This window comes from Malus domestica, chromosome 03 (genome assembly GCF_042453785.1).
Source record: "Malus domestica chromosome 03, GDT2T_hap1".
NCBI lineage: Eukaryota > Viridiplantae > Streptophyta > Magnoliopsida > Rosales > Rosaceae > Malus > Malus domestica.
The window spans coordinates 26964795-26991111 of record NC_091663.1 but is presented as its reverse complement, the minus strand read 5'-3'; the positions used below and the strand labels follow the sequence as shown (position 1 = coordinate 26991111).

The 26317-nt window shown below is 35.1% G+C and overlaps 3 protein-coding genes and 1 long non-coding RNA gene across 5 annotated transcripts; 2 read left to right on the top strand and 2 right to left on the bottom strand.

Moving 5' to 3' along the window:
* Positions 1–436: 436 nt before the first annotated feature.
* Positions 437–4978, top strand: LOC103417651 (uncharacterized). Its single transcript, XM_029100155.2, has 3 exons — positions 437–1082; positions 1849–1971; positions 3117–4978. Exons 1-3 carry the CDS (start codon positions 681–683, stop codon positions 4653–4655), a joined length of 2064 nt encoding a protein of 687 aa, XP_028955988.2. The 5' UTR covers positions 437–680; the 3' UTR covers positions 4656–4978.
* Positions 4979–5841: 863 nt separating this feature from the next.
* LOC114824130 (OVARIAN TUMOR DOMAIN-containing deubiquitinating enzyme 2-like) lies at positions 5842–6510 on the bottom strand. The gene is made up of 3 exons (XM_029100524.2): positions 6353–6510; positions 6206–6251; positions 5842–6046 (listed from the first exon to the last, which is right to left on the bottom strand). The coding sequence occupies exons 1-3, from the start codon at positions 6415–6417 to the stop codon at positions 5858–5860; spliced, it is 300 nt and encodes a 99-aa protein (XP_028956357.2). The 5' UTR covers positions 6418–6510; the 3' UTR covers positions 5842–5857.
* Positions 6511–9903: 3393 nt separating this feature from the next.
* Positions 9904–14683, bottom strand: LOC103428772 (uncharacterized). Of its 2 annotated transcripts, XM_029100154.2 has the most exons (8): positions 13991–14471; positions 12670–12776; positions 12482–12574; positions 12124–12222; positions 11838–11936; positions 11647–11721; positions 11342–11549; positions 9904–10649 (listed from the first exon to the last, which is right to left on the bottom strand). In XM_029100154.2, the coding sequence occupies exons 1-8, from the start codon at positions 14109–14111 to the stop codon at positions 10615–10617; spliced, it is 837 nt and encodes a 278-aa protein (XP_028955987.2). In that variant the 5' UTR covers positions 14112–14471; the 3' UTR covers positions 9904–10614. The 2 variants fall into 2 exon arrangements, with proteins under 2 accessions (XP_028955987.2, XP_028955986.2); XM_029100153.2 differs by lacking the exon at positions 9904–10649 and having other exon boundaries at positions 10863–11549; positions 13991–14683.
* A 1219-nt stretch (positions 14684–15902) lies between these two features.
* Positions 15903–26025, top strand: LOC114824007 (uncharacterized). Its single transcript, XR_011579400.1, has 5 exons — positions 15903–16282; positions 16467–16532; positions 17621–17728; positions 18893–18931; positions 25885–26025. It is a non-coding gene; the product is annotated as an uncharacterized lncRNA (long non-coding RNA).
* The last annotated feature ends 292 nt before the right edge of the window (positions 26026–26317 follow it).

Genomic DNA, 26317 nt, shown 5'->3' with positions numbered 1-26317 from the left:
CGGCCAGTAGGGGGATTTTTTCAGTTTGGGTGGGCAAACCATTGAATAAATCCGACCCTAGATATGGAATAATATTCGAGTACCTCTTAAAAAGAAAATTGTATTCACTTTATAATCGTGTAGTATTTTGACCTAAAAAAAGCAATTTATATTTAGTCAACTTTCTCAAAACGTGATCGTTTGAGAAAGAAAAGAAAAAAGTGAATCTTTTAGCTAAAAATAAAACATTTTTTACAGTATAATTATTTTAAATTTTAAATTTTATTATTAAAAGGGTTATACGCTAATTAAAACCCTTTAAACTACGTCGTCTATTTTTGTAAAGGACATCGTGCAACAGCTGTCGTTGTCACCCTCGAAATCTGACGAGTAAGATACGTAGTTGACCGTATGAAAATACATACATAGGAATTCACGTTCGTATATGTCTACCTCTAACACTGTATTTTTATACCTAAAATACCTCCTCCTTGTACATGTCTGTGTGCTTGTGTGCGTCTCTGTCTCAGTGTCGCTGTGCGTCAATCTCTGTCTCTGTCTCTCTCTCTCTCCCTCTCCCCTCATCATATCATCTCCTTCTCTCTCTCTTCTGTACTTCCTTCCAATTACACTGCACCCACACTGCAGACACACCACAAAATCCTTTACTTTCTCTAAATGGCTGAATCTCACTCCAGAAGATGAAGATACCCAGCAAGCCCCGCCACCCCTCGCCAACATTCCCACCGCCGGACTCGGATCTTCACCTCCACAGACCCACAACCACCCGCAAGAAGACCCGGGCACCCGGTTCGGCCCGGTTGAAGCGGGCCGGACTTCCGACAGGAAAGCGGAGCCGACCCGAGACGCCTTTACTCAAGTGGAAGATCGGCCAAGGCCCAGAAGAGCGCCAGGGGCACGGGGAGAGGCGAAACGACCAAAATGCCCCTGAAGAGGGTAGAGTGGACGAAGGGAGGAGGAAGGGCAGGAAGGGAAAAGAGGCCCCCTTGTCGGCCAGGAAGCTCGCCGCCGGACTGTGGCGGCTGCAATCGCTGGAGACGGGTTCCGGTGTACCGGGACGGAATGACCAGCTAGGGTTTCAGGTGAGCTTGGTTTCAAGGATCTGTAATTTTTTGGTCAAATGGGTGTGCTTTGCAAACTTGGTTGAATCTCATTTGATTGGAGTTTGACCATATTTTTGTCAACCAAAGTTGTTTAATTTTCTCGTTAATTCATTGGATGTTGTTAAATTTGCTGTTTTTTAGTTTGATAAATAGTACTGTTGGTGCTGATATCTATGTTAATGCTGTTGTCTTCGCATTTCCTTTCGATTTTCCCTATTCGGGTTCAAGAAACCCGGCATTGTGTATTTCATGGTTTACTGAGCTGTGATTCAACTCTGATTGATCTTACTGAGGAAATGTGTTCGAAAATTAGCAAGAAATGGTCCTCGTTTTTCTTTTCCGAATGTGTTCTTATGGGTTTCGAGGTGAAATCTTTACTAATGTGGTAATGCTTGTATGTTTCCATCAATTTCCTGCTGAGTATCTCTTTATTTGGTAATTAATTGATTGTTAAGATCTTTTCAGACCTTTTTCTTAATTTTGATTAGTGTTGTTAAGTTTATGTGAATGTATTAAAAATTGGAACTGTGATCTTCAAGATACGGTGGTAAAGACATTTATGCAATGGTTTGATGCATTCTGAAAGTTCCGGGTCGTCACACATTCTTTTGCTGTGTCTTGGGATTTCTGGGTTCTTGCGTGCTGTTTTAGTACATCTTGTCATAGCATGCTTTACCCATCAGCCGGTATTAATGTTGTGGTATACTCTGGATTTTGATTTTCATTGTTGATGTCTTCTTTGCAGCCTGACATTGGCCATATTGGGGTACCATTTCTCCGTAATCGCAACAGTAAAACATATGCTTCTGAAGCAAATGATCTTTTACAAAGCCCTAGGTCCACCTCAAGAAATGGATTCTTATCCAAGGTATGGCTCTTCTGTGAATTCTTACAATGATCTGTAAATTCTGAATTTATGAACTTAAGTACAATGCGATATAGTTAATTTTTTTTTAAAGCAAGTACAATACAACACCCTTATCATCTTGTGCACATGGGACACATGCCGAGCACTCCATTTAAGGCAAGTTATTTGGCATGAACCTTGGCAGATGATTTACTTTGCAAGGATTGGCGTCATGCATACTCATTAAGAACCGTCTTTTTGGAATGAAAAAAGATGTTTCTTGTCATCTGTTTTGCTGTCCCCAGAAATTGAATATTATGTTATTAGGTTGAAGCAGTGTTACTCATAGGATTGCTTACGGGCTAATATGAGAAATTTTATTTGAATCTATATAATCTTAGTCTACGCCCAACTTACTCTCTACACCCATGTGGAGTGAAATTATGTGGGTCCAGATAAAATTTCCCTTTAAATTTTTAACTGGAAAGGGACTTTAAGAAAAGACGGAGTACTTAGAGTTAACAGAAGACTTGGCAGAAAACCTAGCACAGTGGTGTTCTAGATTCACGCAGCCGACTATGCTTAGTGGGATAAGGATTTGTTGTTGTAAATATTTAACTGGACATATACACAACTATGAAATAGACAGTAGTGATCATGTAAGGATGGAAAAAAAGTAGAAAAGAGAAATTTGGTGTAAATGGGACTTAAACCGAATTCTTTTAACCTAATCAAAAGATTCAGCTGTTTAAAAGCAGCATTTCCAAATTCCAATCCTAGAAAACTCTTGGGAAAATATGGAAATTTGTGAGAGGGAGAATCACGAGGAGGTAATTTCAGATTATGCGCAACTAAGGCTTGGTGGGTTTCCAAATAAAGAAAAGGCTACAATATGAAAATTTCTTATTATATGCATATGTACGTGTATGGATTGTTGGTTCAAAATTCAAATATGGAATGCTGAAATGCGTTCGGGTGTATCTCAGCTGGCTAAGAAACATGTCACTCATATATATTCTCTTAAAATTATATAACAAGCTGTCTCGTCCTTATAATTGTTTTTCTTTAAATTTTGTACTCTACATCTGTTTCCCCCAAAACTGTTTTAAGGTCTGTTTTTTCTTCTGTGGTGTTACTTCTAATTTTAGCTTCAACCTTCATTTCAGTTATCCAACTCTGTCATGGAGGGGCAAACAAAATGGGATCCAGTCTGCTTGAAAACATCAGATGAGGTACGGCAAATTTACAGCCAAATGAAGCTTCTTGACCAGCGAGCGAGTGCTGTATCAGTTGTATCTGTACTTGAAGCTGAGCTAGAGCAGGCTCGAGCTCGCATTCAGGAGCTTGAGATGGAACGGCGTTCCTCAAAAAAGAAACTTGAGCACTTCTTAAGGAATGTCAGTGAGGAAAGAGTTTCATGGAGGAGCAGAGAGCATGAGAAAGTCCGTGCATTTATTGATGACATCAAGTCTGAATTGAACCGGGAACGGAAGAGTCGTCAGAGAACTGAGATACTCAATTCCAAATTGGTTAATGAGCTTGCTGATGTCAAGTTATCAGCAAAGCGATACATGCAGGACTACGAGAAAGAAAGAAAGGCCAGAGAATTAACTGAGGAAGTATGTGATGAGCTTGCTAAGGAAATTGGAGAAGACAAGGCTGAAGTTGAAGCATTGAACAGAGAATCCATGAAATTCAGAGAGGAAGTGGACGAGGAAAGGAAGATGTTGCAGATTGCAGAAGTCTGGCGGGAGGAACGTGTCCAAATGAAGCTTGTTGATGCAAAGGTGGCAGTTGAGGAGAAGTATTCTCTGATGAACAAGCTTGTGGCAGATCTGGAGAATTTTCTGACATCAAGAAGTGTAACGCCAGATGTGAAGGAAATGAGAGAAGTAGAGTATCTGCGACAGGCTGCTGCTGCTGTAAATATTCAAGAAGTCAAGGACTTTTCTTATGAACCCCATAATCCTGATGATATCTTTTCTGTGTTCAAAGAAGTTAATTTCGGTGAGCCTAATGAGAGGGAGATTGAGCAGTGTGTTGCTTACAGTCCTGCTAGCCATGGTTCGAAAATTCATACTGTGAGTCCTGAAGGCAATGGAATCAATGGCGACCGGATCCTGAGACATCCAGTTGCATTTGTTGGTCATAATGGTGATATAGAAGAAGATGAGAGTGGTTGGGAAACTGTGAGCCATTTCGAGGATCAGGGCTCAAGCTATTCGCCAGACGGGAGTGCCCCATCTGTCAATAAGAATCGCCGAGAGAGTAATGTCTCAGAGTGTGGAACAGAATGGGAAGAAGAAGGTGAGGAAACACCAATTACTGAAATCAGCGAGGTTTGCTCGGTGCCAACAAAGCAGGCGAAGAAGGTATCGTCAATAGCAAGGCTTTGGAGATCCGGCCAAAATAATGGGGAAAACTACAAGATAATCGCGCTAGAGGGAATAAATGGTAGGCTTTCGAATGGAAGGATATCTACTGGGGGTATGGTATCCCCTGATCGGGGTTCGGGTAAGGGCGGGCTTAGCCCCTCTGATTTAGTGGGGCAGTGGAGTTCTCCTGAGACGGGGCATCACATTCGAGGTATGAAGGGGTGCATCCCGCTTGGGGCACAGAAGCATAGTTTGAAGGCGAAGCTTTTGGAGGCAAGGTTGGACAATCATAAGGTCCAATTGCGTCATGTGCTTAAACAGAAGATCTAGAAGTAGTGAGGCAGAGGTTGCTCATAAAACGAAAATGACAAACCCAGGCTAGAATAACTAGTTACATTTCTCACCGCGCAAGGTACAACTTTTTGCTACGGTCGCGAGGAGTCTCTGAATAAAGTGCAGATGATCTTGGACTCCCACATCTGGTTTTGGGGGTCTTTGCAAGCGATTCAGAAAGCGCGAATCATTATTTGTATCATTTCGAATCTAGAAGACAGCATTTGTTGAAAATGGTAGGCGAAAAACGATAGCATTTCCCTCTGTAATATGATGTATTTGGTTATGAGAAATGTTTCATTTTAGTTTCTTATAGGAAATGGAAGATCTCTGGTCCAAAAATTGCCTGCTTAATCAGAACTGGAAAAGAAAAAAAGCAGATGTTTGAAAGAAAAGTTGGCAATGAGAATATGGATTTTCAGTATAAAATGTTGACGTGATTTTACCGTAACTGTTCAAGTAAGAGAGGAGGGAAGGGGAGGGAAGGGGAGAAAAATTAGGACGGGAGAGAAGGGATATGGAAAATCCCCCGAAACCATACAAATAAGGGATCAACCACAACTCTAGTTTTTAGTCTGGTGTTAAGTACGAGCCCCAGTAAATAGAATTAGACACACATACAGCTAAAGCATCGTAATGAAGTCCGTCATTGATCAACATAACCCTTTCTGAATACTTCTTCTCCTGTCAAACAGCACCACATACAAAAATGGGCATAAACAGTCAGAACTGGCAAGCTGACAAGATTAATATGCACGAAAACTCACTACTAATGCTAACCTGACTAGACAAATCGCAACGTGTAGTCTGGAAAACGAATCTAATAGTGTCCCATTGATTTATTGGGACAGTGACTTCCAAGTTAATCTTCTAGACAATGGCCGAATAAACTATCTTTTAAGCAGTCAAGGCAGAAACACTTTGTCAACTAATAAATCCAATAATGCTCAATACCCTAGAAGATATATATCTGTCTTGCGTAATTAATGATTGGCTACTTAGAGCTCGTTTAAGAATTGCTTTTAAATGATTGAAAACACTTTTAGAAAAAACGTTTTTGGGATCATCTTAGTAAAAATGCAAGTTAATCCTGAAAATAAAAAACACTTAAAGTACTTTTGGAACCCAAAAACATTTCCTCTAAAAGCACTTTCCATATGAACTCTTAGTTGGCTATCAGAAATAAATAACCCAAACTATTACAAGAAAAGCTTTTCATGTGCATTTGTTTGGTAACCAAGATTCAGATGCATAAGAACAGGAAGTTTTCTAAACAAACCTCCGCACTTCTCTAAGTCAAGAATCCAAGCACAATACTCTTCATTTGATTTACCAAGAAACGCTTCTGAATACATAGTGGGATCGCTTGCTACCGTTGCAGCTATAACCTTCACATTGCAGATAGTCATAAAATGTAAGTACAAGAATCGATTAGGAAGTACCGCACTTATGCATGCTCAATGCAAATGTGGAGGTATTTATGCACATACAACCATGATTTATCTATTGTTGTATGATTTAATTTTAAGCCTTGAATATTCAAATACCTGTCTCAATTCAGGAGCTTTTTTCTGGGCATGATCCATTACATACCTGCAAACGAAGGGCGAAAATTGAAAAGAAAATTTGACCTAAATGACACAGTTCACTTCATTGGGACAACGGATAAAATAGAGGGTTGTATTGGGGCTTACCCGACTGCATTGAAGAGGCAACTATTGTCTGAGGGAATAACCCTCCTTACTACCATACCTTCCATATTGTAAATTATTTATATATCTGAAGCATTATAACAATTTGAAATTTCAAACAATGACGGTTTTATCTATCCAAGTACACATATTTTAAATTGAAAAACATTTCTACGAAGATTAAGAACAACCCTTTTGAGATTAGGATTCCATTCAAACTAAACATCGACAGAGACATGAACGAAATTTTTATGTTAAGACTGAATCCTAAACTTTAATAGACAATACGGAAAGAAGGGGAGGAATTGAACAAAACCCAGCTTCACGTACTCAGTTGATGATGACCAACCAGAATCAATTACTGGTAGCAGTCCATGATTGAACACATAAATGTAAAAAAAAAGGGAACAAATATAGTGAACAGAAATAAGGAAATAAATCTACAAAAACGAGTCAAAGAAATCCATGGTCATATAATTTTCTTTAAGGAGATATAAATATTGTTTGCTCCCTACATTCGCCATGGCCTCGCGGGCATGCTGAGAATTTACTCAAACATGAAATTGGTGGGTGTGGGCGTGCCACTACTAGATGCCGCTAGTAGACGGGTTTTGAATGATTGAGGTTGTGTCTGCGTTTGACTTCAAACCAAGAGATTGTGTCATTGAGTAGGAGTGTCTCAAATCAAGGTTCTTTGTTGGCCTTAAAGATAAGGACTTTACTTATATGGAGAGATGGAGTAATATGTAAATGACAAGGTTGCTGGAAATGTAAATGACAAAGGAAAGTGAATGACTACTATTGCAGATTGCTTATAAATTGAATGACTGGAAATGAATTGTACATAAAAACTACAAATGAGATCGATACTACTGGGTGAGTAGCAGAGCTAATAAACAAGGAAAGCAAATGATTCTTAGCTAAAGCTAAATGTCTACAAAGAAGCTGATGAGCTGATTTGAGTAGAGTTGATTGATTGATTGTTTGAGTGTCTATAATCTTTCTGCATCTGCTTCATTATATAGAGATCTAAAAGAGCCATTGTTGAGCATATTGAACTTGCCCAAAAGAAACTCCTTTGCAGCTTGCATTGTGAAATAATATTAAAATAAGCAAGTTTGTATCTCCACCACATGTCTCCACCATTTGCAATAAACTAACATTTAAAAGAAGCAAGATGACTTGTTTCATCCATATGTCCAATTCCGTGTCTGCATGTTATATTCCAATCCAAAAGCAAATATTTGTTTTGATTAAACAAGGTTCTTGGCAAACCTCCACCACCCACATAAAAAGGGAAAATTATTATTTTAATGCCAAACTATCCCACTTGATAGCTAAATATCTTCCAAGTTAGTTTTTTTGCATATTAATCATCCAAATGCAATATTTTACTCAAATGGCCTAAATAAGTGAAATGATGCACATTTTAGGTGCAAACACACACACATACATATAGTTCCAATAAATCACAACACTATTTGAGAAAGGGAGACCGACCTTCCAGATTCTGAAAGAGTGATAATACAAATCCACCTTGAAATCAAACCATCCAAAAGCATAAATATAAGAAAAGGATAGATAAATAAATGCAATAACGAAATTTCCAGATCTAGTAATGGCATAAAGGCATAAAAGAAAAGAAGAAACTCATGCTGACTCTGGTAATATTATGATATGAACGTCTTGTAGGTTTTCTCTTGGTGGATCACGTAGCAGGTCCATGTGGAAGGGGATGCACTGTTGGTCACTTCTGCAATTCAAAATGCAGGAACGACAATTCATGGGCACTATGGACATATATTTGATGATACTAGGCGGCTTTTGTAGGATTTCAAGCAATGAAAAATCACCTTTGGACGACGAGAGAAGAATATGTTAGAAATTTTGAGTAGAAATTTCATTGTCCCACATTAACTATTCTTCAAAGATTTTCTCACTTTATAAGGTTTTGTCTCTTATAAATAGTGATTGAAGTAATGGACTATTGAGAATGAAATTGGGCTCACCCGTGAAGTTGGGCTTTGGGGTATACTAATTAGTTGATAATTAATTAATAATTAATATATATTAATTATCAAAAGATGGGCCTTAGAGTGTACTAATTAGCTGAAAATTAAATTCTTTAATTAATTTCAAATTTAATTAAATTATTTTTTAACAAACTCATCTTTTTAGATGAAGTCTGAAGTCTAAGTCAATGAAAAAACGCAGAGAGCACAACACCCTTATGAAGAGATGTCTCCCAACAATCACATCTCATTCTCATATCTATTGCGAACATGCATAATCCCAATATATATACATCCATCTGCATGAGATTTAAAACAAAGAAAATATCAAATTCTTCTTCTACATTCCTAAACCTTCTTACTGAGAGAATCACACATAAATTCGCCAGAAGTCAGTTTTCCGATGTTGGAATTCTTACTTGATCGTTGAATCTTGATGAAGTAGATGTCCATAGAACTACAAGCACTGAGTAGAGACAAAATTTCTGTTTCAAAGACATTGTGGTACGCAAGCCTTGATCTTCAATATTTCTGTTTAATATTATTTCATTGTTCATACACTGTTAATTAGTTGTTCAAATTTATTATTTATTAGCATATATAAATTTATCACAGATTGTTGACATACATCCAACAGAATAGGTGGCCCACCGCCTTGTACGGTTTAGTCTCATTGTTGATCACCTAGTTTTTTGGTTTGAAGAACCTCCTGATGTAATTTCTAATTTATTATTAGATGATAGTACTAGTAGTTAATTTGGTGCAGGACGCTCTTTTTCCCTTCGTTCAGGTTGAAAGCCCCGACAGGGTTTTTATCGAGGCCCATTGTAAGCACCCTATCTTTAGTTTGTACGTATTTTAATCTTCAATAAATATCGTACTCCTTTAAAAAAAAAAAAGTTAGCTATAACGACGTACGTGGTCTCTTTATTTATTTTTTTAGTTTAAAAGCACAATCATTTTTAATAATTGATATACTATTCTAAGAGTAGGGGAATTGGATAAGACCACAATAGGCCAATCACTGATTAGGTATCGAACTTAACATAAATATAATACGTCTTCGCCATTCATGTGAGCCGAACATAAAATCTCTCAGTTATAAGTAAAAAAAAATACTACTTGAACTGTAATACTGGTTGCTAGATATTTTTAGGCATAATTAGATTATGAGTTTAGTGAATAGAAAAAAAAAGTGATAATCAACAATAACCAAACTTAGTTGAAGCTCTGCATGGATAACCAAAAAATATCGAAAATACGGAAAACGCGGAATCCCTAGGGTTTTTTCTCACCTTGTTTCCCCCTCCCATGTGCAGTTGGTGTACACATAAATTCAAGGTTCTAAAAGCACTAGGCACTAGTCAGGCAGCAGCTAGAGCACAGCGCTTAGGTGGCTAGGCAGGGCCTAGGCGAACTAGGTGGATTTAAATAAATTTATTATATTTCGTGTAAATAAGTGTATGTTTATACTTAAAATATATATAAACTACAAAATAGAATGACATATATATAATGAAGTATTGGAACATAATGAAAATATGGGGAATAAACATATAATGTGTGTTCATTTAAATATTCACCAAGTCTTTTACAATTTCTTGAAAAAAAATAATATGCAAAATGAAATTTATCTATTTTCTGTCTATGTAAGTCATAACCGAGGCAGGTCTAGGAGGGCTAGACGGGCGCCTCAACAGGTTTAGGCGTTTTTAATTTTCAAACGCCTAAGCATTAATCAGGACGGTGGCCTAGCCGCCTAGCTCCTAGGCAGCGTTAGGCAGGAATTTTTAGAACAGTGCATAAATTACTTCCTCGGAAAGACAACCTATTACTTTCTGGGTTAGAAAGGTGGTGGTGATTGTTGTTGTTGATTTTTTTTTCCAAAGTCTCCTCCCCCAACCCAATCACTTGCTTGAGGAACTACTTTTGGATGTTACAAGCTAGTACTATTTTTTTAGTACATCGATATTTTTACCCTAGGGGGAGGGGAAGGGGAAGGGGGAGGGAGAGTTCGGTTAAGCCACACATTGGGTATCCTAATTTGGTATCGAAATCGTCATTCACAAGATTTGAACATAAAACTTCTTACTTACAAGCTAGTGCTGTTTGGATGTTGAAAACGTAAAAGCACTCCAAGAACACACAAGATGTTTTCCCAGGTTAAATGATTTCAAAGCAGTCTGCACATTTACCGGTACCAGGAACGAAAGGCAACGTTGCGATTCTGTCCTCAATGGCTCAGTCCTCGTTTCATAAAACTAGAGAGGCGCCAACTTCCGGGTACCCTAGTTTCAAACAAAGTCCGTGAGGTTAAGCATTCATTAAAAAGCTGAAACGGAAACGCGTAATACAAACAGGTTAGATTGGGTAGGAGCTGAAAGCCAAACCAACAAACACCAAAAAAGCCTGAAAGAAAAGAAGATGAACACACCAGAACATATAAACACCATAAAAGTAAAATCCACCGAAGCATGGATCCAGCAAGAGAACAAACAAGATAAACAGTTAAAACATTAGGCATGTATATATATGTATATATATTCATCGAGTGGTTACAAGCAAGGTCTAAAATATCGATGATATCGGAAATATCGGTAGTCCAAAAACACGGACATTTCGATGGAAATATCGGGATATTATGGATATTTTAGACCATGGTTACAAGTTCATATGCAAGATCGAAATCTAATCGTTGGCAATTGTCTTCTAATATATAAATGGTGTGACAAATGAATAATGAGACGGGCACACAATCAGTGTGCCATATTGTCTACTGTCACCAGGTTTGCATTTCGGATGACTGTGTAGCTCTAGTTTATTTTCAATTTCAAAACCACCAAACAGCAGAAAAAGAAGAGAGGCACAGGGGATAGTTTCATAGGATTATTTTTATGCCTATGGAGGAAATAATACTGCTCTGCTGAGCAAAGGCATTGGAGAACGGAAAGACCCAATCCAAAGATATCAGGCAAAGTACCGAAAACCATGCCGTTGGTAGATTCAATTCCTTCCTTTATACCATTGTGAATGAGCTCCAAGATGCAAGTAAGCACAGCTGCAATGGCTAACAGCAAACTAACCAGTGCATAATGAGACTTATTTGGGGAGGATAACTGATCAAAACAGGCTGACAACATTTCTAGGCTGAGAGCAAAAAGCATAAAGATCCACTGTAATATGGTAACCTACAAGGAAGTTATAGTAAGTTATTAAATCACCAAATAAACCTCCCAAAAGATTAAACGACACTGGTTTAATATGGTAGTGAGTTTTGAGCATTACTCTTGTTCCATGACGTGGGTGGTTAAAGTCATTTTCATAATCAACATCAAGCACAAGGATTGGAATAGAAGGGCCCTGCAAATATGATCTGTGAGAAGCCCTTCAACTATTTGTACGCTTAATAAAAGATAAAACCAATTATCTCACAGGATTAGTGAGAAAAAATGATTAATTATAGTTTGAGTTTTTACCATTGTCGTCGTTTGATTGCCTGGTTCGCCAAAGTCCGTGTTAGCCTGTGGACTAACGCTACGTAAAAGCGACTCACTGCGGTTGGAATCATCAGAGCCCTGAAATTGTCAATGAGTTCAACCAAAACTATATAGATCTTGCAAGACAATATGTCAATAAAAAAAATTGGTTCAATTATGGTTATAAGATTTTCAACTATCCCTGCCACATGAAAATAAGTTCAATGTGCACAACAATATGAAGATTGAAGACGGTCTAGTCATGGTTATGGTTATGAGTTTTTACCTCTACATTTGCCACATTGCCCTGCTCCCCATAGTTCGTATTAGCATGTGAACTAACGCTAGGTAAAAGTGACCCACTGCGGTTGGAATCATCAGAGCCCTGAAATTGTCAATGAGTTCAACTAAAACTATACAGAGCTTGCAAGACAATATGTCAATAAAAAAATTGGTTCAATTATGGTTATAAGATTTTCAACTATCCCTGCCACATTGTCTGGCTTGTCATAGTCGGTATCAGCATGAGGACTAATGCAAGGTAAAGGAGATTTGCTTGGATTAGAATGTGCAGGAAACTATTTCAATGTGCAGGAAAACATGAAAAAGAAGGTCTAGATACGGTTATGAGATTTTGCCACTACATTTGCCACATTGCCACGCTCGTCATAGTCAGTGTAAGCATGTGGGCTATCACTAGGTTGAGGCGACTCACTGAGGTTGTAATCATCTGATCCCTGAAATCATAGGTGTGTGCAGTTAATTACAAAATTATGGCAAGATATGTACAAAACAAAATTATTTCATCAAGATTATGAGTTTTTAACATTACCGTTGTCTGGTTGTGTTCCTTGTAATAGGTGCTGTTGTCATCACCGGAACCTTTTCCGAGCAAAGGCAACCTGCTGGGGTTCTCCTCCGTGTTCAAACTATCTAACCCTGCACAACCAAACAGTGACTAAAAATCCTATACAAGTTTTCTCAGAAGTTCTCTTTTTTCAAGTACACATGCCAAACGCAGCTCAATTCAGCCTTAATGCTAACCAGTTGGCGTTGGCTACATTGAACCTTTTCCTCCATCAGTCCTATCTTAGGCTATGCTTTTCGTCAATTGTTGTGATCATATTCATTTTCACAACCCTTCCCATGTTATTTTAGGCGTTCCCCTGTATCAGATCACTCTTTACTTACCGGAGCATCCCTAACTGTCTATGACTAAACCATCTCAATTGGAAATATTTCCTGATTGTTAAGAAAATCCCATGTCTTATTCTATCCTTCCAAGTGCCGCCAAAAAGCTGTCTCAACATCGCACTCTAATTATGTGATAACCTTCTCTAATCTCTCCTTCATAAAGTATAATATCAAACTCTAAGTACCAAAAATGATCACTCTAGGGGTCATCTGCTTAGCATACTGCAGCCTATTGTGAATTTCTAACTGAACACTTCATCCTAAATAGGTATGTCATATTTGAACAGCATAACAGTCGTCCATAACCAAGGCAGTTAAACAACGGCTTAAGGTCAACCGGTAATGTAACACTGCAGAAATGAACGCTAACTTCTAAATTCTGTCCAAGCTAAAGGAATTAAATGAATTAGTCGTGAATGATACTTATCCTTTCCAATCCCAACAAACTGGTAGGATTGTAAAGGATAAGTTTTCTTCAGAACTAATCCATCTTGTACTCTCAACTTGGACAAAATTTGAAATCCACTTCTTGCTTCAACATACCTTCAATCTAGCGACTTGTCAAATACAATCCAACCTTAGGCACAAACGTGGCCGTATTAGGTAAAATTCACTAGTTCATTTGTAAAATGCACCACATATCTCTCTACTCGAGACCCTATCATATTTCGTCCAACAATGATCGCCACACGAAGGTCTCTCCTCTTTTCTCTACAGCTCATCAATTGAACCAAAAAGAGCACGCATAGTAAACATTAAACTAGGCAGGGCAATGAACAGTTAAGATCAGATTCCAAACTTGGCTTAAGCAGCATAATTACTATATAAACAAAAGCGAAATATAATTCAAAATTCCTTCTATATTTGAAATGAATGAGAATGTCTTTGACCACGGTTGTATTTTCTATCAGGCTCATGTTCTCCTTGCTCTAGGACTAAAATATGATATAAAAACGAACCTGATGTGTACGGGAAGGACCTGAACCTCCAACGTGATTCCTGGAGAGATTGGGATTGTTGAAAGCACAGCGACTGGCTGCGCGCCATGGCTGGCAGAGGTTGCGGTCCTGGACTTAACATGGTTCCCGCCCTTTTTTCCGAGGAGAGAAAAGGTTGCAGACTGGCAGAGACAGAAGAAGAGGTGGATAAGAAATTGGTGGCAGTAGGATTGTCGTCGGAGAAGCACCTGCACAATGCACATGCTTTGATCCAACACTCAAAAACGGAATCCACAGGAAACTTCTGCGTTACTCCCTAAACCCTAATTCAGAACTTGATCACTTGGTCCATTGCTCCTAAATGAATTGTAAGGAAACTCCGCTGAAACTGCATGGAGATTCAAGACTAGTCGACTTTAAGTTCCACCACCATATTGGCGACATTGGATTTCTTACAACTTACCGGCGCTACCACTGGGACTAGGATCTTCTCCCTCCACTCAAATTCTTTATTTTGTCTTTTTCTTTTTATAAAAAATTAATATAGGAAGTTAAGGTGGCATTATTTATTTTAGCTTTCTCTTTCTGTTTAAAAAATTAATATTAGAAATTAACGTGGCTTTGACAGTTCAAATAAGAGAGGAGAAAAGGGAAGAGAAAAAAAGAAAGGAGAGAATTCACTCCGTATTACTGACCACACCGCCCAAGACAACTAGTTAATTCTAGTATTTTGAAGGGTAATATTATAAGGAGGCCCGAAATCTAGGATTGGTTGGAAGTGGGCCAGTAAAACCACTTAAAGCATAGGTCTTGAAAAATGACAAAGATTGTCTGCCCTCCACTTCTGGTGTTCTTTCTATGTTCTCTTATTTATGTGATCACGGTTAAACCACGTGAACATTTTATATTACTATTCATTTTTGTCTTATTATATTTATAAAAAAATAATATAAAATGTTGACGTGGCTTAACCGTGATCACATAAAACAGGAGGACACGAGGAGGGCACCGGAAAGGGAGGGTAGACAATCCTTGTCCCTTGAAAAAAGACATATCAATCATGTCGTTCACTTATATAGTGACACATAATGTACTAGCATGTGTTTTGGGTTTGAAAGAGCAAGAGAATATTCAATAAATAGTCTCAAGGACCAGGATCTTCTATAAAAAAAAAATAAAAAAATCTTAAAAAAAAAAGATCATTAATATATAGCATAGTCCAAGTGAACCCATTTAAAGTATCTTAAAAAAAGATGTCAAATATAATATGTCAAAATTTTATTTGATGACAAATATGACCAATTGAAAAAAAATTTTAAATCTTATTCTTTTCGGATTGGTTTGTCAAATATTTATTTATTATTATATTGAGGGCCCATATCTACATTAACCATTAGAAAATAATTAAAATTGATTTTAATATTTATTTTATTGGTTGTCAATGAGATCCATGCATTAAAAAAATTAAATTAAATATATTTGACTCCTTTTTTGTTTTGTGTCAAAAAATACAGCTAAAAAGTAAGAAGTCAAATGACTCAGCTGCCACATCATATATTACGTATTTATTGGTGAACACTTAATGTCTTTTGCTTCTTTTTGACATGGTCTTCAAATCTTTAGTGAACTATGAACGGCCATCATAATAGCAAATAAACGTATTCATGTGCTTAATGCACGAAAACAATGAAAAAATTAGCTCAACGAGTTCTAAAAAGGGTGCTAACGGCCGCGGGACTCCTGCTAGTAATGAGAAGCCTAAAAAATGAAGCCCATTCCTTTGAAATCCCTCACGTGAAAACTGAAAGCCATGCAAATTTCATCCTGGGAAAGTTTTAAAAGAAAACTAATGAAAAAGGCTTGAAAACTTTGAGTTTTAATGATAAGGACAAAATAAAGGATAAAATGAATAGTACCAGGTTTAACTTTTTAGTGCAAAAATATGATTTTTCGTTAAAATGAACAATACTGTGAACTTTTTGTTAAAACTGTCAAGTTTTAAAGCCTCATATTATTCCTTTACTAAAACTCAGCGGACTCATACTGTTCATTACTAGTGCGCGTCCGGTTTTGCCCCTCTGTTGTTGAGCAATTTTTTTGGGTCTGATTTGGTCTGCGGTGTGCACGTGTTGGCCATCGTGGTTGTGTCTTGGTCGTTCTTCACACCGAAGTCACTGCAAGGGTTTGCAATTGCCATCGTTTTTTCTGCTTCTTTCTTTCCATCTTTCTCTCTTAAATCCGATCTCATCGCTTAGAAATCTGGTTGTTCTATTTGTTTCTGCCATCTTTCGTAAAAAAATGGCGTCGTTTTAGGTGTGTTTCTTCATCTGTTTGTTTTTTTTTTTTTTTTTTTTTTTTTACACTTTTTGTTTGGTTATCAAGAAAATTTTCAAGTTCATTTTTTTAGATTCCAGTCTTGGTCTTTTGCGTTGAGTGATTTCTTATTTTGGGGTTTTTTGCATGTGGCTGTTTGATTCGATTGCGTTGTTTATTTCAGGAAAGATTGGTGCTGCAATTTTAGGGTTTTTGCTCCTTCGTGTTTGCAGGTCGTTTTCCAATTAAGGTATGTAATTTATGTTCTTTCTCTTCAATTTTTCGTTGAATACCACTGTAACTTTTGAATTTTTTTGGGTTGTTTTTCGTTTGGGGAATCTATTTTCAATAAAAAAAAAAATATAGCGATGTTTCGTTTTCGCTGTTGTGTTTGTGTGTTTCGATTTTGGGTGTAGATATAAGATTTGGTTTTTTTTATATGCGGTTCCAGGTGCTTAAGGTGTGTGTTTCACGGTTGTTTGCCTTTTTTTTTTTTTTTTCTCCGTTGGTTTTTACTCTGTTTTGTAGCCTTTAAATCCTTAGTCAAATATGTTTATAAATTATTTGAGAAACTGATTGAAAATTTTTTGGTTTGTAGCTATGTAAAGAGAAACCAATTGAAAATGAATGTAATTTTTGTCCCTGTTATCTGAACCATTAAACTAGGATAGGATCGGAAAAATCCCCTTTTTGGTTGCTTTTAAAGGAATGGAACATAGCATTTTCAAACTTCATGTGGAAAATTATGTTAACGAACTAAAAAGCGGATTTTTTTTGTACTTTGTATTCAATGAAGCATGCCATTTGAAGACCAATTTAACTTTTGGTCCATGTGGCCAAAAGTATTGAACCAAAACAGGATATTTTACTAGAAACTCCCCTTTTTTTCTCTACTTTTGAATGAATTAACCAAGATGTTTTAAAGCTCTGTATAAAAAAATTATATAAACTAACTAAAAATCGTTTTTCCCCCTTCTTTTGAATTAATTAAACATGTTATTTCAAAATTAGTAAGGTGGATTGATATTGCAATAAAAAAAATGTTGACTCTTCTTCATACCGGCTTATTTTTAAGAGATTTATAATGTTGCCTGTCATGTTAAAATTTTGGGTCTATTTTTTTAAATTTTTTTATCAGTTCTCTGTCTTTGCAGTTGAATTGAATTATTCTAAAGTACATAAATTTTAAAAGTCATATTCATGGGACCTGAATTTTCTTTTTGTTGTTAAAATGAGTGGCTTCATTTTGTTGTTATGATGAGTAGCGTGACTGATGTTACAGCTTTTTTGTATGGTTTTGTGGAGATTTTATCTTTTTCTATTTGGAATTGTCTGCAGATTAATATTAGCAGAATAAAAAATTTAAGCTACGTTTGAATTTGGATTCCAATTCTTCTGCACTGAGTTACTTTCATCTATCAAATTGATTGGCCATTCTCTATATTTGTAAGTATTCTCTGCATATATTGTATGAAATATTATATTTCTTTTTTTTTCTTGGTCAACTGTATAATTATTTTGTGTGAGATTGTGATTGGCATGAGCCTCTATTATACATGAGATACTTCTTTTTAGAAATGTTTTAATTGCATTGCAAGCTTCAGCTAGATTCAAACTATAATTTCAACTCTATGTTCTGCATGAAAAATGGGCTTGGTTTTATCAATGAATTTATGTATTCTGTACTTTATCTATGTTCCTATTTCTCAATTAGATAATAGGATTGAGCTACATTCAGATTATAATTTTAGGTGAACAATGTTTGTTGAGATTGACAGATGCACGTAAACACATGCATCTATTTTTGGGAATTCATATATTCTTTCAAAACAATTTATTGTCTTCTGTTTTCTCACATTTTTATTTGTAATTTGAGGCTTAATATATGTGTTTGGTCAACGAGATGTGTTATTTGTAAATGTTTGGTTGTTGGTTGTGTTGATGCACAAAACTGGATGTCTTGGAACAACGTAAATCCGACCGTGAATCTGCATAAAATGTAAATGACACAAGAGCTATCGTGGTTCACCCCAAGGTTTGGGCTACGTCCACACTGATTGTATTGTATTTCTCTGTTGAAGAGGGAGAGAGAGCTTAGGGGATGTGAGGAGCTTTGAGAGGGGGTGAGAGGCTTCAGAAATGGCCTCTGAGGGTGAGAATGAGCCTCTTTAGAATGAGGGTAGGAGTCCCCTTTTATAGAATAAGGGGCTCCTCCTCCTTTACAAAGTATGGGCTTTAGTGTGAGGCCCAAATACAAGGCCCAAGGCCCAAATATACGAGGCCCTAAATATGGTATAAACAGGTTGCATTTTTTTGGTCACTGAGTGTCAATATTGTTGATAATATTGGTATTTGCATTTTATGGTAAGTGGATTAAGCTTGACTGTTTATTCTTCTGTTTGTGAATTGGTTATTGTTGATCGATATTATTCTTTGTTTGTTGCTGTTTTGGTCTTCGTTTAGAAACTCAACTATAATTATTTGTTTTCATACGATGTAAAAAATTTGTGTTGCAGTTCTCTGTTTTCTATTTTGTTTATTAAGATTTTGTTTATTGAATAGAATTTTATTTTTTGATGTGTAATAAAAAATTGGTTGACTTTTTCCAAGGATTGACGCTGCTGTGTTTTTGGAGTTTCAGCTCTTAAAGTAAGTAATTTAGGCATTTGAATTCTTCAGTTTTAAGTTTTTGTGTATCTCATGGTTGTTTTATATTTTTCTCAAGTTTCTGGAAATATATAATTGATTTTTTTAAAGCATTTATATATCTATGTTGTGTTTTTGTTTGAAATTTGTGTTATATGTTTGTTGACACCTCTTTTTGCCTCTTTTTTTCCTCTTTAATATGGTTTGCGTTGCAGTGATTTGGTTGAAAGTTTTATAAAAATTATTTTCCATCATATCAAAAAGACCTATAAATGCTTTAACAACTGATGCTCTAGAGCAACAAAAAGATTTTGTCAATGGTCAAGACAATGTTTTTACTGAATATAGCCATCAGTGTAAAAGAGTGTGTAGAATAAGTTGCATAGAAAACTGTGTCAACACTGTCTCATCCAAAAGTAGTCCCACTGTTCCTCAAAATTCACAAAGTAAATATCAATATGGCAATAGCATGTGTCATGCTCAGCAAGATGTTTCTTCTACAATTTCCAGTAACTCAACAATTTCCAATGAATTAGAGCATATAACTTCAGTTTGAAAAACTTCTCGCTTTCGTAATAAAAAAAAGGTAAAAATGTTGTCAATGCATTAGATCATCCAACAAACAGTGTTTAAAAAAACTGTTCATAACCAGGATGACAATTTTATGAATAGAGGTCAAGCGTTTTTTATTTATAAATTAATTTAATTTATTGTAAATTATGATTTTAACACTGCCTTAATAATATTATACTCATCATTTGTTCATTTGTTTTTGTTTTTGTGCATATCCTATCATGTAGGAGTTCTTAAAGAATATGTTAGGAGATAAAAGTTATAAATGCATTTATTGTAGTGCTCATTTTTTGTTAAAAGAGTCTCTAAAACAAAAGTGTAAAAATGATCAGCCTATTTTTACTCTTTGCTGCCAACAAGGAAAAATAAAGTTTCCAAATCCAAAATCGCCGCCAGCTTTTTTAGATTACTTGCTTGATCCAACTAAAGGCCTTAAATGTTCATCATTTCGAGAAAATATTAGAGCTTACAATTTTATGTTTTCATTTATTTCAATGGGAGCCAAAGTTGATAACTCAATTAACAATAGTTCAGGTCCTTACATTTTTAAAATTAGCAGTTCAGTTTGTCATTTAATGGGATTTCTTTTATCTGTTAATAATGAGTCACCAAAATTTGCTCAATTTTATGTCTATGATACATACAATGAGGTGGAAAATCGTCTTAGATCTTTTAATTCTGATTGAAGGAATGAAAGACTTGATCCAACAATTGTAGAAGGCTTGATTAGAATGTTTGATGAATCAAATGAATTGGTAAAAAATATTTGAACAACGAGAGATAAATTTGAAAATGATGGCCTTTGCTCTTTGAAAATGACATTGTTAGGAAGACAACTAAATGGTGGAAAACAATATGAGGAACCAACCTACAAGTGATAAAATAGGTGGTTTTGGTAGTTGGAGATATAGTACTCTTTGATTCCAATGAAGATATTATTATAGAGTTTAAAAGTGAAGAATTAAAACGTGTCACAAAATTGAATCCTAAATTTATGTTTCTACAGTATCCTATTCTTTTTCCATTCGGTGAAGATGGTTATAGATCAGATTTAAAATGGAGCGAAAATTATAAAGGTAAAAAAACTAAGAGACAGAGAGCGCCCATGAGAGCTTTTATTGCTTATCAAATGCAAGAATGAGAACTACCATTACCTGCATTGTTAAGAAGAGGTAGACTTTTTCAATAATATTTGGTGAATTTTTTTGCAACACTTGAAGAAGATATATTAGATTACATTAGACAAAATCAAAAGAATTTGAGAAGTAAAGTTTATAAAGGAATATATGATGCATTCTCAAAAGGTGATAATGATACAAATAATTTAGGACATAAAATTGTGTTACTCGCTTCGTATACAGAAAATCCTAGATATATGATCAATAATTATCAAGATGCTATGATTATTTGTAGAGAATATGGACATCCTAATTTGTTCATAACATTTACCTGTAATGTTAAATGGCTAGAAATAACAAGAAAATTTGAAAACAAACCTGGATTTAAACCTGAAGATAGACCTGATATAATTTTTAGAGTGTTTAAAATGAAACTTGATCACATGCTTGATTTTATCAAATCTGGAAAGCCTTTTGGGAAGGATGTAAGTTTTCAAAACTTATTCTTCCATTTATGTCAAATTTTTTTTTTGGGGTTTTATTATTGTTGTGAAATTGACTTTTTTTTCTTTTGTTTGTTTTTCATTTTTCCTTTCTCACAAGCAGATGTTTGTACAATTGAATTTCAAAAAAGAGGTTTACCTCATTTCCATATGTTAATATGGCTTAAAACAAACATGAAATGCTTTTCTGCATTAGATATAGACTCTATTATTTCAGCTGAATTGCCAGACAAAACTGTTAATCTCCAAATATAGGAAATAGTTAATTAATCAATTTAGGGTTCATGGTCCCTGTGGTGACAATAATCCAAAATCTCCTTGCAAGTGAGAAAATAAATGCTCTAAACATTTTCCTAAACCATGCAAAAGCAAAACAATTTTTTAGGCAAATGGTTTTTTGGTGTACAGACGTCGTGAAGATGATGAAAAATTTGTGATTAAAAATGGAATAAAAGTTGATAATAGTTTTGTTGTTCCTTACAATACAGTTTTGTTGTTCCTTACAGTACAGAGTTGCTATTAAAATACAATGCACATATAACTATTGAATCATGTTGTCAATCAATGCTTAAAAAATATTAGTTCAAATATATAAATAAAGGTTCCGATAGAGCGCGATTAGTTCTACAGGAAAATTCAGATATTGAGATTGTTGGAGCAATATTAGAAAATATGAAAATCATAAAGAAAATCACAACATCAATAGTATACAAGATTAATATAAACAACTAGAGTGAAAGTTAGGAAAACTGACAAACTTTGAAGATTGAGGCTTGCATAAATGCAATGTCCTAAAGACAGAATTTCGCCCCTACTCTTGTGCTTGTAGTTCGGTAGGCGTCCGTCTCCCAGGATTCAACAATCTATAATCCGAAGTCAAAGCACTTCAATCTTCGGACTCTGGCGAACTTCATATATTCTGTACTCTCAAGACACGACTCGGATTTCTACTTGGACATTGGAGAAAACTCTTCTCTTTTTTTTCTGTTAGACATGTGGGATGCTTGAGTTTATATAGAACTCAAGCCACCCTTTTTGAAACAATATGACTGTTGTCTAAAGTTTCAATGAACAGATACAACTCATGAATTTGTATTCAACTATGACACATGACTCTTATTTTTCATTCATACAAAAATTAAATATTATAATATTAATTATAATATATAATTTCCAACAGAGATATTAGCATATCTTAATTGTAGATACATATCGCCTTATGAGGCTGTTTGGAGATTATTTCAATATTCTATACATCATAGACAACCTTCAGTTGAATAATTGCTTGTTCATTTACCATTAGAACTAGGGGTGGGCACTTGAACCCGAAAACCAAAACCAAAACCAAATCGAATCGTACTGAACGGTTTGGTTTTGTAGTTTCAAAATGGTTTCGGTTTGAAACCAAACTGAATGAAGGAAAAAAAGTTTGGTTTCGGTTCCGGCCATCCAAAACCAAACCAAAACCAAAACCGCATAACTTTATTAAATGTTAAATTCTAATTGGTTATTTCATTGAGTCCATACATTTAGTATGGACTCAACCACATCATAACACAGCCACATAATTTCTTTCTTTTCTTTCTTCTAGTCTGTACTCTTTCTTTATTCATCTAACTCTCTCTCTCAGTCTCCACTCTCCAGACTCTCCCTCTCTCTTGGTCTTCCCTCCGGCCTCCACTTCATTCTAGCTCCTAGCCTCTAGAGTTCAGAGTGCTAATATGATAAGAACTATGATTTATCACTTGTTTTAGTTAAATTTACTCATACATTTGAGATTAATTTTAGGGTTGGGTTTTGAATCAAAAGGGGATTTGGTTTTTTGTTGGTTAGTCTTCGATTTTTCTTCGTTCATAAACATTAGAATGTCAGAATGTTGTTGATTGGTATTCCCATAAAATCCTAAAAATAATTGCACTTACATGGATTTGAGTTGAAAGCATATATGATATTTGCATATTGGTGACATGGGAATAATGGGTAGATAGGTTTCCGCCCAGTAAACTGTATACACATACCTACACGAATTGAATATGCCCCCTTGATTAAGGAGATATTGAATGAGAGATGGGTTGCCATGGGAGGACCAACTGCTGTAGCTGTCAATTCAAACCATTTGTTTGTTCACCTTGGAGATCTAGTCAAAAATTAGTTGTGACTCTTACAACGCGGGACACACATTCTTGTGATTAATCTAAGCTCCCATTGAATGTTCAAATTGCCACAAGTGTGTGTCTTGAAAAGCAAAGAAAAGAATAAGAAAATTTATCAGATGACACGAAGTACAAAAAGCTACACATAATTTTTGGTACATGGCAGCACAGCCAGGATGTGCAAACGTTATAAATGTTGCTCATAGAAGATATGCAAAATGAAAAACAAACAATAATGTTGCTCATAGAAGAGAATTGAAGTGTATTTCAAAGGAAAATGAAATGAGATACAACTAGGTAACCATAATAGTTTTTTCAAACAATGAGACCAAACCAAAACCATTTAAAACCAAACCGAACTGAACCAAATGGTTTGGTTTCATTTCAATTTTAGTCTCAAAACCGCACCGAACCAAACCACAAAAACTTGTGGTTTTGATTTTGGTTTCACTCAAAACCGCACCAAACCGAACCGCGCCCACCCCTAATTAGAACAAAATATTGTATTTAGCGGTGATCAACCATTGCAATTAATCATTTAATCAAAAAGCTTTTGAACACACTATGTTAACAAGTTGGTTCGAGACAAACAAAATTTTCAGTGAAGCACGTGAACTAACTTATCCACAAATTCGTACAAAAATTTTGTATGATACACGAAACAAAACTTGGAAATTGAGAAAACATAAGGGATCGATTGGTAGAATAGCATATGTACATCCAACATATGGAGAATTATATTATTTAAGAATGCTTTTAAATTTAAAAAAAGGTGCAATGAGTTTTGATGATTTGAAAACCATTGATGGTATTGTATTCGTATCATTCTGCATGTAAATTATTAGGACTATTAGGTGATGATAAAGAATGAATTGAAGCTTTGTCAAATGTTGTGAATTCATCATCTGCTCAATTGAGACAATTGTTTGTCACAATAATTTTATTTTGTGATGTAGCCAGTCCTCAAATTTTTTTTGATAATCATTGACAAAATATGTATGATGGCATTTTATACAAATTGCGTCAGACTTTTAGAATTCCAAATATGATTGTGCCAGAAAATGAATTGAAAAATTCTATGTTATTTGAATTAGAATTACTTTTTAATAATGCATCTACCTCTTTAAAAAAATATCACCTACTCATGCTAGATACAGATAAAATGTTGGAAATAAAAAACAGGCTTGTGAGAGAAGAATTAAATTATGATTGTGAAGAACTTAACAAAAAACACAATGTTTTAAAATCACAGCTTAATGAATATCAAAAACAAGTTTATAATTCTATTATAAATGTTGTAAATACAAAAAAAAAAAAGAAAAAAAAAAGAAAAGAAAAGAGGTCTATTTTTTGTTTATGGACATAACGGTACTAGAAAAACTTTTTTTGGTGGAACCAGAGAAGATATAATAAATGCTTCCATAAATAATTCTTATTTATGGCTCCATTTCAAAAAATTTTGTTTGAAAGAAAATATGAGATTGTAAAAAAAAACAGATTAAGCATGGAAGAAAAAGATAAAATAAGTTCTTTTGCAAATTGGATTTTAAAAATAGGTAATGGATAGATTAACAACACAAATAATACAAATAATACAAATTATATAAATGATAGAGATACATCTTTAATTGAGATACCTGAAGATTTCATAGTTAATTGTTCTACAACTTCTATACATTCAATTTTTTCTGCAACTTACCCCAATTTTGATAACTCTTTTAACAATTTAGCATATTTAAGAGAAAGATCTATTATAACACCTCGGAATGCAACTGTTACAAAAGTGAATAATTATATAATTGATTTATTGCCTAGAGAACAATATACATTTTTGAGTTATGATTCTTTATGTTCTTCAAATGCAAATGTTGAAAATCTTGAAATAATGTATCCCATTAAATTTTTAGACAAACTTGAGTTCAACGGTTTACCTACACATAATTTGGTTTTAAAAATCAGAATGCCCATTATGTTGTTACGAAATTTAAATCAATTTTTGGGTTTGTGTAATGGAACTAGATTAGTTGTTACTCAATTGTTTAATAGAATTATAGAAGCTAAAATTCTTGTTGGAGCAAATATTGATCACAAAGTTTTCATCCCAAGAATTACTCTTACAGCTACAGAAAACAAGTAGCCATTCATTTTTAAAAGACGTCAATTTCCAGTTAGACCATGTTATGCAATGACAATAAACAAAAGCCAAGGACAATCTCTCAAACAAGTTGGTCTATATATTCCATAACCTGTTTTCACACATGGTCAATTATATGTTGCATTGTCAAGAGTCATCAAGAGAAGGTTTAAAAAATTTAATAGAACAACAGAAAACAATCTTAAAAACTAAACTATAAATATTGTATTTAAAGATGTCTTGCAAAATTTACAGGAAAATTCTTAATTTCATTGTCCTTAATAATTCCTTTTACAAAATTTTGATTACGTGTATACTTTTATTGGTTATTACATTGTATATAAATCCAAGTCACAAAATATATAGTTTACTTTGGTAAATATAAAATCTTTTATCTATATTGTTAAAACTCTTTGTTACAAGATGTTAGATATTTCTTTAGTTTGCTTAACACATTTTCTCTATTTTCATGCAGTTATCAAAGCTTTTTCTCAATATTCCCGTGCTGTCATGTCTGCCACGCCCGGTTTTGCCCATCAGTTGCTGAGCAATTTTTAGCCCTTTTACTGAATGTGTAGTGAATGGGCACTTTTACCCCTCTATTATCTTGGCTGCCACGTGTTTCCCAGCCTTCGAAACTACTGTTTCGTTCTGTAGGTTGAGTGTTTGTCACGTGTCGGTGATCTAATGGGGTTTGCTTTTTTAGCTTTCGTCCCTTATTTTCTTCTTTCCCTCGACTTTCATTTTAGTTTGGACTCCCGTGTTTTCTCCGACTTCTGTGTTTTCTTGGTTTTGTGAGTTTTGTTCCCTTTCCTTGCATTTTTTTGTTGTTGTTAGTTTCTTTTCATACTGTTTCATACAATTTTGGGTAAATTACAAAAAACTACATCAATTATTGGTGTCACGAC